Source organism: Boleophthalmus pectinirostris, unplaced genomic scaffold (genome assembly GCF_026225935.1).
Source record: "Boleophthalmus pectinirostris isolate CB_2022bp ecotype Guang Dong unplaced genomic scaffold, ASM2622593v1 HiC_scaffold_4, whole genome shotgun sequence".
NCBI classification, from domain to species: Eukaryota; Metazoa; Chordata; class Actinopteri; order Gobiiformes; family Gobiidae; genus Boleophthalmus; species Boleophthalmus pectinirostris.
Window position 1 is genome coordinate 36,681,345 of NW_026571353.1, and position 9,809 is coordinate 36,691,153.

General features: G+C 42.3%; 1 protein-coding gene across 1 annotated transcript in view; it reads right to left on the bottom strand.

Annotated features, from left to right (window-relative positions):
• Positions 1–5,912: 5,912 nt before the first annotated feature.
• Positions 5,913–9,809, bottom strand: part of LOC129411327 (N-acetyllactosaminide alpha-1,3-galactosyltransferase-like) — an 11,970-nt gene continuing 8,073 nt past the window's right edge. The window contains exons 2-3 of the mRNA XM_055161962.1: positions 8,667–8,804; positions 5,913–6,646 (exon numbers count right to left, since the gene is read on the bottom strand). Of these exons, the coding sequence (XP_055017937.1) occupies positions 5,944–6,646; positions 8,667–8,804 (841 nt within the window). The 3' untranslated portion in view covers positions 5,913–5,943. The remainder of the gene's footprint in view (positions 6,647–8,666; positions 8,805–9,809) is intronic.

Sequence of the window (9,809 nt, forward strand, 5' to 3'; positions counted from 1 at the left end):
CTGGTGGGACTGATGCCACCTAGTGCCTCCGCTCAATTTCATTTCTTTCCAGGGATTAGGTCAGGAATCGGACTACACTACATGGATCGTAAAAACCCCGGAAGTGCGAGTTTGGGCACCAGCCAATCAGCAAAAAGACAGACATTCTGTGTTGGCAACGATTCCCGAGATCGAGGATTTAAAACCGGAACGAAGAGAATGTTTGGTGAATTTTATCAAGCAGAAAGACCTTATTGCCCTTTTCCTACGGGATTTGGGAAAAGTTTAATATACTAGTTGTTGTAGAAGTTTTCAGCCTGTACATGAAAGGGTGGAAGTAAAAGGCTGGAGACCAACTTTAGTCTTACTCAGCAGAAGTTTATTTACCATCAATAATACGAGCCCGGGGGACGTGAAAAGTCAACATAGTATGATTTCAAAAGAGAACATAGTACAGGGGTGTCAAACATACGGCCCGGGGGCTGAATACGGCCCTCCACGACCTTTAATCTGGCCCTCGGCTGATTTTCTACTAAAATATTTTTATTATATTTTCGATTAAAACATTGATAATTTTCTGCAGTACTGAGCACAGCAGCATCTCCAGCGTCTCTGTACGTGGCCCCTCCCACCAGAGCAGCACAAATGAAGACTTGTCTCTTTCCAAACGCTCTTAAAGGACGATCGTTTTGACTGTTGACCGTGACACCCTCATCAGAAAAATGTTCAAAATGAGAAAAGTGGAGCTGAGAGAGCAGGATTTTCCAAGAAAAATTGAATTATTCCTATTTGCAAAACAAATCACTTCAAACAAAACTGCAGTGCAAATTGTTGGTTTGTTTACATTAGTCATCATCGTTTTCTTTTAGACAGACAATTTTACGAGGGAGAAGTGTTGTGACATGTTTCGAGCTGTTTTCAGAACAGGCTCTATTCACGCTTACCGCATTTTTCTGACTACAAGTCGCACTTTTTTTCATGGTTTGGGTGTTTCCTGTGACTTATACTCCTGTGCAACTTATTTATTAAAGTTTTCACACTGAAGCCGCGAGAGGCTCTAGTCTCGTGTGTCAGTTTCTGCTGCTCCTATTACTCCTACTACTCTTACTCGAACTAGGAAGTACGAGCACATAAGTCCTGTGCTCAGGTCTCTGCACTGGCTCCTGTGACTCAGAGACTTTAAAGCGTCTCTGTTTGTACAAGTGTCTCCATGGCCGAGCACCAAAGTCCATCTGTGACATGTTAGTGTCATATGAACATCTCACACTCTGAGGAGCTCAGGGACCGGCCTCCTGCTGGTGCCCAGAGTCACGACTAAACAAGGGGAGTCAGAGTTTCAGGTTCATGCAGCTAAAACCTGGAACAGTCTGAACATGTGAGACAGACTCTTCTGTGACGCTGTTTAAATCCAGGCTCAAAACATTTCTGTTTAACTGTGCATATAACTGAAAGGTTTTCATTCCACACTCTTCTCTCCAATTTATGTCTCTCTTTTTAATTTTAATGTTCATGATTATTTATGTTTTGATTTGTTTTTATTATGATTTTAATGTATTTCTTATTCTGTAAAGCACTTTGAATTACTTTCTGTACGAATTGTGCTATACAAATAAACTTGCCTTGCCTCTACTGCGCATGTCTCTGCTGTCCTGCTGAAAGTTGTGAAATATTCAGCTGTAAACGGTAATCGAGTCGCAGAAAGAAAGTTTGGAGTGAGCAAGGAACTTGTGAGGGACTGATGGAAAGCGATGATGGAGAAAACAGCTTCATGGGAACCGGGAGGCCGGGATAATTCTAATTGGAACTGATGCTGAGTCTGACGACAGCGACACAGAAGAGTTTGCGTCGCTCTGTTTACCTCCGGAGGTCGCGGAGTTGCTCAGAAGTGACACCGAGGATGAAGAAGTGAATGGATTTAGTGATTTGGAGTGAGATGGAGAGTTTGTTTAACTTGTTCTGCTCTGTTGTTTATGTTATAGTTTATCTGAAGAACTGTTCATATGTGACGTTAACAGTCTGTTGTTCTCTGTTTGATTGTTTTTACTAGAACTTGACTTTCAAGATGAAATGTCGGTTCCTGGTCTCTAACTTTACCAAATAAATTTCCCCCTAAAAGTGTGACTTATATATATATTTTTTCTTCTTCATTACGGATTTTTTGGATTGTGCGGCGTATAGTCTGGAAAATACGGTACGTCGCAAACCAGGAAGATGTTTGGAAAGATGCAAATACAACTTCCGGTGGGCTCTGTTCACGGTAGTAAGTCTGACAAAATAGGTGTGTAATAGAGAGAAAACTCGGGATGTAACAATAACCGAAATACTGTGAACGTATCGTAAAAAGTCTCAATAATATCACTGACTCTCACAATATATCGAACTACAAGTCTCTTTGCTTAAATTCACGATTATAGTGCAGTATCAGCTAAAAGAACAGAGGGAACTACATCGCCCATGATCCTTTGCTCAGTTTTAGAGCAGACTACATGAAGAAAGAAATAACTATTCTAAGCACTTTTAAGTCTTAGTTCTTTGGATTACGACAGGACTAAAGTCTTCGTCAAGGAATTTTCACAAGTACATTTTCATAAATACCGTACCGTGAAAATATCGTACCGAGAGATTTTGATATCGTTACATCCCTACAGAAAAGTACATGTATTTGTTTTAAGACAAAACTGATCCAAAGCATTAAATAATCTTATTGAACAAACTGATATGTCCAAACCGGATATCGACTGAACCGATATTTGTAAGCCGATATCCGTTCAAGCCATTTTTTTTCATTACTGGCACCGATATCCGGATTAAATGAGTAGAAAAATGAATTATTTTACGCTAAAAAACAAAAAATTATTATTATTTTCATGGATTATCATTTGCTGTAAAAGTACCGGATAGACTAGTATCGATAAGAGTAGCAGTACTGAAGGTGCACGATGTAACTTTTTGGTTTCGGGGTCCGTCACCTGCTTGTTTCTATGGAGATGTCATTGCTCTGCCTGAAATGTTCCACAGTGTGACATTAAACAGCCCTACTTTACATTTATTGAATTACAGGTGGTTTTATAGCTCAAAAATACCTTGAAAAACAGACGTTCTGACTGTGAGAGGCAGGGGTGTTCGCCGTCCACCCTCTTCTCCCGACGTGAGATATAAAAAAATAATAGCAAATATAAAATAGCTACAACTTAAATGTCAAACTGGAGCTTTTGGCAACAATGAAAACAAACTACATAGACTCATGATATCTGCACTAATGTCCTATAGTGACCTGCGACATGAGGGACCAGGACTGAACCAGGACTGAACCAGGTCTAAATCAGGACTAAACGAGAACTGAACTAGGACTGAGTGTCGGGATGGGCCCGGAGGGGAGCCCACGTAGACTGTTGGGTGACTGCAGGCGAAAGGTCCAGTGCAGAGATTCGCGCCCCAGGGGACTAAGTGCAACCATCGCCTGATTGAGCTTTGCAGACACGCTGCTCCGTGACCTCGGGATTCTCCCTCTCGCTCTCCAAGATTAGTCCTGGTTTAGTCCTTTTTTTAGACTTGGTTTAGACCTGGTTTAGTCCTGGTTTAGACCTGGTTTAGTCCTGGTTTAGACCTGGTGTAGTCCTGGTTTAGTCCTGTTTTAGTCCTTGTTTAGTCGAGGTTTAGTCCTGGTGTAGTCCTGGTGTAGTCCTGGTTTAGAGTTTAGTCCTGTTTAGTCCTGGTTAGTCCTGGTTTAGTCCTGGTGTAGTCCTGGTTTAAGTCCTGGTGTAGTCCTGGTTTAGTCCTGTGGTCCTGTAGTCCTGGTTTAAGTCCTGGTGTAGTCCTGGTTTAATCCTGGTGTAGTCCTGGTTTAGTCCTGGTCCTGGTGTAGTCCTGGTTTAATCCTGGTGTAGTCCTGGTTTAATCCTGGTGTAGTCCTGGTTTAGTCCTGGTGTAGTCCTGGTTTTAATCCTGGTGTAGTCCTGGTTTACTTCTGGTGTAGTCCTAGTTTAGTCCTGGTTAGTCCTGGTTTAGTCCTGGTGTAGTCCTGGTTTAGTCCTGGTTTAGTCCAGTTTTAGTCCTGGTTAGTCCTGGTTAGTCCTGTAGTCCTGGTTTAGTCCTGGTGTCTGGTGTAGTCCTGGTGTAGTCCTGGTTTAATCCTGGTGTAGTCCTGGTTTAGTCCTGGTGTAGTCCTGGTTTAGTCCTGGTGTAGTCCTGGTTTAGTCCTGGTGTAGTCCTGGTTTAATCCTAGTTTAGTCCTGGTGTAGTCCTGGTTTAATCCTGGTGTAGTCCTGGTTTAGTCCTGGTGTAGTCCTGGTTTAATCCTGGTGTAGTCCTGGTTTACTCCTGGTGTAGTCCTAGTTTAGTCCTGGTGTAGTCCTGGTTTATCCTGGTGTAGTCCTGGTGTAGTCCTGGTTTAATCCTGGTGTAGTCCTGGTTTAATCCTGGTGTAGTCCTGGTTAGTCCTGGTTTAGTCCTGGTGTAGTCCTGGTTTAATCCTGGTGTAGTCCTGGTTTAAGTCCTAGTTTAGTCCTGGTGTAGTCCTGGTTTAATCCTGGTGTTTAGTCCTGTTTAATCCTGGTGTAGTCCTGGTTTAGTCCTGGTGTAGTCCTGGTTTAATCCTGGTTTATCCTGGTTAGTCCTGTAGTCCTGGTTAATCCTGGTGTAGTCCTGGTTTAATCCTGGTGTAGTCCTGGTTTAGTCCTGGTGTAGTCCTGTCCTGGTGTAGTCCTGGTTTAATCCTGGTGTAGTCCTGTGTGTAGTCCTGGTGTAGTCCTGGTTTAATCCTGGTGTAGTCCTGGTTTACTCCTGGTCCTGGTGTAGTCCTGGTTTAATCCTGGTGTAGTCCTGGTTTAGTCCTCCTGGTGTAGTCCTGGTTTAGTCCTGGTGTAGTCCTGGTTTACTCCTGGTGTAGTCCTGGTTTAGTCCTGGTGTAGTCCTAGTTTAGTCCTGGTGTAGTCCTGGTTTAATCCTGGTGTAGTCCTGGTTTAGTCCTGGTATAGTCCTGGTTTAGACTTGGTTTAGTTCTGGTTTAGTCCTGGTGTAGTCCTGGTGTAGTCCTGGTTTACTCCTGGTGTAGTCCTGGTTTAGTCCTGGTGTAGTCCTGGTTTAATCCTGGTGTAGTCCTGGTTTAATCCTGGTGTAGTCCTGGTTTACTCCTGGTGTAGTCCTGGTTTAGTCCTGGTGTAGTCCTGGTTTAATCCTGGTGTAGTCCTGGTTTAGTCCTGGTTTAGTCCTGGTTTAGACTTGGTTTAGTTCTGGTTTAGTCCTGGTGTAGTCCTGGTGTAGTCCTGGTTTAGTCCTGGTATAGTCCTGGTTTAGACTTGGTTTAGTTCTGGTTTAGTCCTGGTGTAGTCCTGGTGTAGTCCTGGTTTAGTCCTGGTTTAGTCCTGGTTTAGTCCTTGGTTTAGTTCTGGTTTAGTCCTAGTGTAGTCCTGGTGTAGTCCTGGTTTAGTCCTGGTATAGTCCTGGTTTAGACTTGGTTTAGTTCTGGTTTAGTCCTAGTGTAGTCCTGGTGTAGTCCTGGTTTAGTCCTGGTATAGTCCTGGTTTAGACTTGGTTTAGTTCTGGTTTAGTCCTAGTGTAGTCCTGGTGTAGTCCTGGTTTAGTCCTGGTATAGTCCTGGTTTAGACTTGGTTTAGTTCTGGTTTAGTCCTAGTGTAGTCCTGGTGTAGTCCTGGTTTAGTAGGCGATTATGACGCCACGAATCACGTACCCCCACTTAAAAAAAAAAAATCCCCACTATAGCGCTGGTGAGCGGGGTCGCCTCTCCACAGATCTGACATGTAACTTTATCTGGCTTGGTCTCCGTGAAGATATAAAAGCGTTTAATGCCATACTGTGAAACATTCCAGACAAAGCAATAACTAATAATCTCCGCGTAGACAAGCATTTGACGGACATCCCTCCCCGAAACATGTCAAGGTAAATACATTTCACTAAAACCGTCTGCCTTAAAGAAAATCAATAAAGGCCAGTGCAAACAGTCCTTCATTTCTCCTTTGAATCTTGTGACGAAATCCTCAATCTTCCATAGTCTTTTATCGCCCAAACTAAGCGCATTACAATGATATCCTGCTTGGGAAGGTACTGATCCCAACAGTACTCGGGAGACAGCAGCTTGGTCGGTTTATGGAGCCAAAAATACTTGTTCAAATGGCTTTCGTCGTGCCAAAGCGCCTCCACGTCGTTCTTCTTATCCTCCATGATGTTGGCCAGGCACTCGTCGGCGATCTTTTTCACGTTCTCCCATGTTCCTCCGTAAATCGCCGCGTGGTAGTAGAAGTCCCCGGTTTCCATGCACGCTTTGGACTTCGGGTTGCGATCGTAAGTGAACCGGTTCTTTGGCAACTTGTAATAATGAGCGTGGAGAAGGGCGACCGATTCCCCCAGAGCTTCGGACCCAAACCGCCCGGTGAATACTTGGTCCACGTCGAAACAAAAAACGTAAGGGTACAGGTACTGAATCTCCGAAATGATGAGTTCGGATATAGTTTTCATCCGCATCATGGAGATGTCCTGCCATCGGGAATGCCGCTCCACTTTGATGACGCGCATGTTGCGTTGGGAGCCCATGGGGATCAAGGAGACTTTCTCCGGTTCGTCGGTGAAAACGTAAAACATGACGGGTAATCCAACCATGAAGTACTTCTCTGCAGATACAAGGAATTTCTCCAGGTAGGCATCAAGATACCTGCGAAGGAGACGTACACACCGTTAAAGTCTCTAGTTCATTTCTCATATTTATAGATTTCCTGGTACTGAATATGCAACTTTTGACTAGTGCTGTCAAGCGATTAAAAAAATTGAGAGATTAATTAATTATGATCTGTAATTACTTAATCTAATTAATCTCTTTTTTCATCTCAGCAAAAAATTGCTGAGAAAAGCCTTCAACTTGAGGTATTTTCATTTGAATTCATTATTACATTATTTTCATACTATCATGAACGTTTTTATATAAGTATCATCATTATTACTATTACTAATTTGCATGAATAAACTCAACTTTACGACATATAAACCATAAACACTCTAGAGCCACATCAGCCCGTTTGACATTATAATGTGTTTAATGCAGCTTTGTGCAAGTCTCACAGAAACAAAACTTAAAACTGCATGGATAATTTACATAAAGTGGAGAAAAAAAAAAAAAATGCTCTTGTGTCGCTGATGCGGTTCAACTTCTGTTGGACTAAAGGACACGACTCAGTGAAATATAGATGTTCTTTCTGTGACAGAGGGATGTTGATGTTGTGAAGGTGAGTCTGTTCTGTGTCTGTGTCGTGATGTTTTCAGAGATCAGACGTGTGCAGGTTTATCGCAGATGCGGCGAGAACGGGAATGAAAATTAGGCTAGAGCCAGCGAAGCAGGACTGCACGGTGCGACAATGTGTCCTAACAACACATAAAAACAGATTTTATACTAATGCAACTCGCGTACAGAAACAGTAAAGTTAGAGATTAAAAATAAGATTAACGTGATTAAAAAACATAACGCGTTAAATATGACTGTAATTAATTAATCGCAATTCACGCGATAATTTGACACCCCTCGTTTTGATGACTTTTTTCCCATTCAGAAGATATATTTTGTTTTATAGTGTTCATCTCCATGGTAACAGTTCAGTGTTGGTGGCAAAGAACTCTAATAAAATCTGGAACATGAATCCAAGATAAAAATGTTAAAAAGTTGTGAAAAAAGAAAAGAAACCTACAAAATCCAACTTTTGTGAACGTCGACGATGCCCTGTCAGCCAAACACAGGCAGGGTGAATTCCCCTTCTATAGGAGAATTCTTTCTGCAGTAACTGGAGCGACCACTAGTCTGTCTGGAGCCAGGACAGACGGGGAATGTCTTATCCAGGTTTTATTCTAGATCCATGGCTGGTGGTCTTTACTTTGCAGTGTGAAAAAACTGGACATACTTTTACTGCTTTGTCTGTGAAACCCTGCGCTTTTACTGACACTTCACACTTTAGAGGGATCTGGGAGACTTTTTGTGCTGAATGGCGTCTCTTTTTCATGTGCATGGAATTAAGACCAGAAGATATATTTGTTTGTTTCAGCAGAAAAAATTATAAAATGCCCAAAAAAATTATTATTATAAAAAATGCAGAGGAGAAAATTCAGTTTGTCGACTGAACAAAAGTTAGTTTGGTTGAAGACGTTTCTCAGCTCATCCAAGCTGCTTCTTCAGTTCTGGTCAGACGCTGGTGACACTTCCTTATATCTGTCTGAAGGGAGGAGCTAACTACACTGAAACCTCGGCCTATTGACCTGTACAGGGTGTGGGGTCTAATTAGCAGAACAATTCATGGCCATAATGGAGCTTCCTCACCTCTGGACCTGACCTGGATACACCTGTTGTTTGTTTTGATTTAGGTTTGAGGATGGAGTTGTAAATAGGAGTACAGGTCAATAGGCCGAACTAACAAACAGAAACTGTAAACAAGTAGGTGTGTTAGTTTCAGTTATTTAGCTCCTCCCTGCAGATATAAGGAAGTGTCGACCAGCATCTGACCAGAACTGAAGAAGCAGCTTGGATGAGCTGCGAAACGTCTTCAACCAAACTAACTTTTGTCCAGTCGACAAACTGAATTTTCTCCTCGACATGGATTCTACCTGGACGACTGAGGGATTCTTCACATATTATAAAAAATATATCAGCGCCAGAAAAGAAAGATTCATTGTTTTGGCCAAATGACAGTTACCTTCCCACGGCGAACACGGTGAGGGCCACAGCGGTCTGGTTCTGCTGGTGGGCCCGGTCGTACTCCAGAGGGTCCCACATGCCCTCCCACATGATGGGAGCCTTCCACTCGGTCTGGGTCACGACTGCAGTCCGGGCCCTGGAGCACAGAGCTGTGTTCACTTTTTTTTATGGGGACACTTTTGTGATTAAGAGACCGCCACCTGTGGATGTAATCACTCTGCCTGGAATGTTCCACAGTGTGGCATTAAAGTTCTTATATTCCATTTTTATTGCATTTTGTTTGCTCAAAAATACATTGAAAAACATGTGTTTGTATACAGTGTTTGGATGGTGACTTTTAAAATATATTCCCCTACAGATTACAGATTACATACCCCAAAATGTAGTTTGTAATGTAATCCATTAAATTACTTAAAGTGAGTAAAGTAATCTGAATACTGGATTACTTGATTTGCTGTAGAGAAGCAAAGATGAGGAGATCTTCACATAAGAAGTTTTGTTTGCTAAAAGAAAATAAAAAGGCAGAGTCTTTACTCAACCAAATTAAAAATATTATTGATAGAAGAGGAGGAGACACGGTCCGTGCGGCATGATTTAGTCCTGGTTTAGACCTGGTTTAGATCTAGTTTAGTCCTGGTTTAGATCTGGTTTAGACTTGGTTTTATTCCCAGTTTAGATCTAGTTTAGTTTAGACCTGGTTTAGTTTACCTGGTTTAGTTTAGTTTTACCTGGTTTAGACCTGGTTTTAGGTTTAGACCTGGTTTTAGCCCTGGTTTAGACCTGGTTTAGATCCTGGTTTAGACCTGGTTTTAGATCTGGTTTAGACCTGGTTTACCTGGTTTAGACCTGGTTTAGACCTGGTTTAGTCCTGGTTTAGATCTGGTTTAGACCTGGTTTAGATCTGGTTTAGACTTGGTTTTATTTAGATCCTAGTTTAGTCCTGGTTTAGACCTGGTTTAGATCTGTTTAGACCTGTTTTAGCCCTGGTTTAAACCTGTTTTAGCTCTGGTTAGAGTTTTATCCTGGTTTAGACCTGTTTAGATCTGGTTTAGACCGTTTTAGGCCTGTTTAGCCTGGTTTTAGTCCTGGTTTAGACCTGGTTTAGATCTGGTTTAGACCTTGGTTTTATCCCCAGTTTAGA